We start from the raw sequence: 5,271 nt of genomic DNA, 5'->3' as shown, positions 1-5,271 counted from the left end.
CTTGATCATTCTTGTTTCCAACAATACAACAGCTATGGCACAGATTGTAGCATCTGGATGAACAGCCTAGAGTAATATGATGAACTAAGGAGCAGCCAGACCCCAACTTGATCCTCTATATTCACTTGCAAAAATGTGGTCCTGCGTCTTAGCAAACTGCAATGGCTGCCTGGAATTCAAACAGCCCCTAACAAGTCCATCCAGAAGCATGGGACTGAGAGCGCTTTGTCTGAATGGAGACCCCCCCACTCAACACACAGAAACATCAAGCTGAGCTCTGCCGACAGGGCAGGCAAAAGCAGCCTTCTCTTAACTGTCCCACTTATTAGAAAGTCTTATATATGAATGTATCTTCAAGTTATCGTTTTAAAGAAAAGAGGAGCCAGGTGTGGTGGTGGCTCACACCTGTAATCCCCACACTTTGGGAGGCCTGGGTGGGTGGATCACCTAAGGTCAGGAGTTCGAGACCAGCCTGGCCAACATGGTGAAACCCAGTCTCTACTAAATATATAAAAAATTAGCCAGGCATGGTTGTGGGTGCCTGTAATCCTAGCTACTTGGGAGGCTGAGGCAAGATAATTGCTTGAGCCCAGGAGGCGGAGGTTGCAGTGAGCCGAGATTGCGCCACTGCCCTCCAGCCTGGGCAACACAGCAAGACTCTGTTTCAAAAAATAAAAGAAAAGAGGAAAAGATCTACTTACAATATTATAATTTGGATTCATTGTTATGAGGTTTTAAGAAGTGAGGCTAGTTAAGTTCGCACCAAGTCTGAGATTTGAGAATTCATTCTTGCACTGGGCTTAGGACATAATGGAAGCTGGACCCATTTCACACATTTAGCAAATGAAATCACCCAATCCTCTGTCACTAGGTCATCCAAGAAAATGTTCGTACTTACAGACATCGGCAGTGAGTGAGCAGAAAACAGAATGACCACCTCGCTTCTCTTCTCAAGTGGAAAATGGTCCAGTTCCTTTAGAATATGATCTGCAAAGCACTGAGGGAGTAATAAGAAAGGAGGATAAAGAGGAAGGGGAGAAAGAAATGGAAGGAAAAAGAAAATATTTTTAAAATGAAGCCTACACCAAAAATCTCAGAGCAACCCTCAAAAAATCAGAACTCTCTTTTTTAAAAAATTGCAAACAGTCCAGCCTCTCAGCATTGGTTTATCATCAAAATGGATCATAACGGTTTCAGGGGCCTAGGGAATTTGCTGGGAAACTTCTAAAGCTCGCTAATGGCTCACTGCAAATGCGGGCTGTGGATCTGCTTCCCCTCGGGAAGGACAGGGCACGCTTCCAGATGGAAAGGAAACACAGATGGGAAGGAGAAGTTGTTTTAAGACCTCTCATTTGCTCTGTTAGCAGGAAAACAGCTTACAGGGTCTTTCTAAAGCCTCCTTAGTTTGGCTTTCAGGCATACCACATTAAATACATTAGTCAGGAATAGTAGGGAAATAAGAAAATACTGTTCTATTTTTATAACATTTTCTTCCGAGCCTCGTATCCCCATCAAGTTAAGTTTTATAAAAACCTTCACAACAACAGATGATAGGTGATATCCAGCCATTAAATTCACAGAGTGAGGAAAGATGTGGTAAACTTAGGGGCTCATTCAGTCACATCTGTGGAACTTGGGAAAGAACATGGTTCCTGCCTCTCCCTCCAAACCTCTGTCTACCAGACCAGGGAGCTCCCTTCGTCTAGCCGGCACTTTGATTCACCTCGATAGGTGCTGAAATACCAGAACTGAAGGGGCTTTCTTTCATCTTATACTTTAATCATTCTCTGTCATTTAGCTTATAAAAAATGCTACAAAAGACACAAATGGGTCAACTGACAAAATCAGAATATGAATGTAGATTAAGTAAAAGTTTAAATATTGATGTTAAATTTACTGAAGTTGAATGTTGTACTGTGGTTATGTAAGAGAATATTCCTGATTTTAGAAAACACACATTTAAGTGTTTAGGTGTAGAGGATGATGATATATGCATAACTTATTCTCAAAAGGGTCAGAAAAAAATCATGTATATACAAACACAGAGACACACACATACATACACACACAGGGCATGTGAATGATAAAGCAAGTAGGAGATACATGTTAATAACATATCAATAGGCCAGACGCAGTGGCTCACGCCAGTAATCCCAGCACTTTAGGAAGCCAAGGCGGGAGGATTGCTGGAGCCCAGAAGTTCAAGACCAGCCTGGGCAACATGGAAAGACCTAATCTCCACAACATTTTTAAAAATTAGCAGGGCATAATGGCACATGCCTGTGGTCAGCTACTCAGGAGGCTGAGGCAGGAGGATCACTTGAGCCCCGGAGGTTAAGGCTGCAGTGAGCTATGATCCTTTCACTCAACTCCAGCCTGGGCAACAGAGTGAAACCCTGTCTCGAAATACTAATAACACAGTAACATAGGTAAAAGAGTAGATGAGAGTTCCTTATACTGTTCTTAATCTTGTAACTTTTCTGCATATCTCAAATTATTTCCCAATTGTCCTTTGCAACTTTTTAAAAACTATAAAGGACAATTGATCAGAAACATGTAAATCTGCACTTGTTGGTATTTTGATATATCAGTGGTCAGTGAAAACTATGGGATAAGCAAACTATTCCCTAATAAATATTGAGATATTATTAATCTTTCCAGAACTCTTGAAATTTGGCAAATAAATATCCTAAGGCATAAAATGGTACCTAAAGTTCAGTTCCCTTTTCAGAATTTATAATGCAAATTCTCAGTAAATGTGATAGGATTAGATACAAACAAAACCAGTATTTTCTGGTCTTTGCAGTGTTTGAAAACTAAGGATGCTCAGAAAGGATTATTTTTGGGCCTCAGCCTAGATAAGGAGGCCCACTGCAAGGTTTATACAGGAGTCTAGAACATAAATTTGCCCCAATTAATCCAACAGCTAGATAAATACCAATATTAGAGAAAACAGTAATAAAATGGCTATTTGGAGCAATCACTACCTATGCCAAGTAGAAATGTGGATTCGAAACAGAATTTGTAGTTTTAAACTATATTTTTTGTTTTAGTTTAGGGTTTTGTTTTCTGGTTTCCAAAAATGTCATATCATATCCAAAGCTTAGTGCTTTTCTTTTCTTGGCTCGCAAAGCTGCAAGTAAAAACACAAATCATACGGCCTGCAACAGCCTCTAAGCCGTCTTCAAAACTGAGGCGCCATGGGCAAGGAGAAGTGCTATTTAAATCACCTAAAACCCATCTGCGGTATTTTCCAGGCGCAACCTCTCTGCAGAATGAAAGAGGCACCGAGCCTCTCAGAGCCTTCAATCACACCATCTAGGAGGGCGGATAAATGCCTCTAAAATTCCCTTTCATTTTATGAACAGAGACTTCCTCAGTTAAGAGACCTTTCCATCGTTCTGCTTCCCCCCTTTTCAAAGGGCTGAATTTTAATGCAAATCTAATTACTCACTTGATCAGGGCAGGCAGATGCTGTGCAGATCCCTCCATTCCCTGCTACCACATGTCAATGCTGACCTGAAACCCCCCTCCTTTCCAATCGCAGGCCTCCCAGAGCAAAACCCAGGCCGCTGGTGCTTCAGGCAGTACTGGCTGGACCCAGCAACACAGCCATCAATGGTGCACACAGAGACCACAACTACACCCACCCCTAAGGGTAAGCGCCTTCACTTTTTACTTAAAATTGGATTTCAACCCAAGTGTTAACTCTTTATATGCCTAAGGAACACTGCTCTGGGGAGAGCTGGCCTGAGTTCAATGATGTCTAGCACCATCTAGTGGTCACAGATTTAAGCGATACCAGGCTTCTAAAGCTGTTAGCAGGGTTTTTTGCCAAGAGTCAGAAAAGGTTCAGGCAGTGAAAAATAAAATGGATAAAATCTAAATGACTTAATATTTCCCCTACCTAAAATAACTCAAAAGCAGAAACTTCTACTAGCAGAACAAAATTATATTTGCCTAATTTAGGGCAATATTTTACCAATTGCCCTCTCATTTTTGACAGGCAGAAAAGAGTATAGTAACATCAGTTCAAAGCTATTAACTTTAGAACTGTAATTTTAATTTAGTCTCCTAAAATCAAGCATCTGTTAATAAAAATATTATATATATATAAATTGTACAGAAGAAATATGAAATTTAATATGTAAAACTTTATTGGAACGTTCAATTTATTTTCATGTCTCAGAAAATGTAGATATATTACTTTTACATTTTTAAAATCTTTTGACATTTTAAAGGATTTAGAAAATAGAAAATTTAATTCGTTGGTCAGTCATTCAGCCTACAAATGCGAGTTAACTGAAACACCATGCACAATCTTTAATGCTCTTCGGGTCATAGGAAACACAAAACTCAAAATATTGTTCTGTTATGGTTTGGGACTAATAGCATTAATCTGAAGAAAGAAGACTCTAATCATTTTAATCTTGAAATGTATTTTCTCTTTTCATAATAAATCAAGAATATAATACTTTTATTTAATCCCTAACACACAATTTAAGCAAAGGAACAGTAAGGCTCAGAAGGACATCCACAAACCCAGAAGGGACAAGAAGCTGATACACACTAGATGCTGGGGTGACAGGCAGCTGGCAATTACTGGCTTACCTGGATGAGGAGGTGATGTGTGGGCCACCTGTCAATAGTGCTCCACTTCATCGTGGGCTTCCGTCCCACTTGATTATAGTACCTGTAAATGGCATTTAAGCTGCTGCCTGAAATATACAGAGGCCACTTAGTAGATGCATTTTGATTATGGTGAAAATAAAAACCGGACTCGTAAAGGTAGTATATATAAGTTCAAAGCAGGTAACTGCTTCTATACTGAATCAGTCTAATTACAATCATTTCAATACTCTAAAATGCATATAGATTTAACTACCCTGCAAATGAAGATCACTAAAAAGCAATCAATTTCAATGGACTTTCAAAGATTATTGATGTCAGTTCTAGTGAAAAACAAGATGACTGTAGAGTCATGAAATATAAGCAGTCATATTTGCAGGGACCAAGTCTTACAATTGAAAGTATGTTGGCCAGGCGCAGTGGCTCACGCCTGTAATCCCAGTACTTTGGGAGGCCGAGGCTGGTGGGTCACCTGAGGTCGGGAGTTTGACACCTGCCTGACTAACATGGAGAGAGCCTGTCTCTACTAAAAAATACAAAATTAGCCAAGTCTGATAGTACACTTGTAATCCCAGCTACTCGGGAGGCTGAGGTAGGAGAATCGCTTGAACCCAGGAGGCGGAGGTTGCAGTGAGCCAAGAT

At 40.2% G+C, this 5,271-nt stretch overlaps 1 protein-coding gene across 1 annotated transcript in view; it reads right to left on the bottom strand.

The window, feature by feature from the left end:
• Nucleotides 1–5,271, bottom strand: part of FECH (ferrochelatase) — a 39,357-nt gene that overhangs the window by 10,165 nt on the left and 23,921 nt on the right. Inside the window, exons 5-6 of the mRNA XM_011971714.1 lie at nt 4,612–4,718; nt 899–997 (exon numbers count right to left, since the gene is read on the bottom strand). Of these exons, the coding sequence (XP_011827104.1) occupies nt 899–997; nt 4,612–4,718 (206 nt within the window). The remainder of the gene's footprint in view (nt 1–898; nt 998–4,611; nt 4,719–5,271) is intronic.

Source organism: Mandrillus leucophaeus, unplaced genomic scaffold (genome assembly GCF_000951045.1).
Source record: "Mandrillus leucophaeus isolate KB7577 unplaced genomic scaffold, Mleu.le_1.0 Scaffold124, whole genome shotgun sequence".
Lineage (NCBI taxonomy): Eukaryota > Metazoa > Chordata > Mammalia > Primates > Cercopithecidae > Mandrillus > Mandrillus leucophaeus.
Note: the sequence above shows the minus strand (reverse complement) of the source record. Positions and strands in the feature narration are given on the sequence as shown.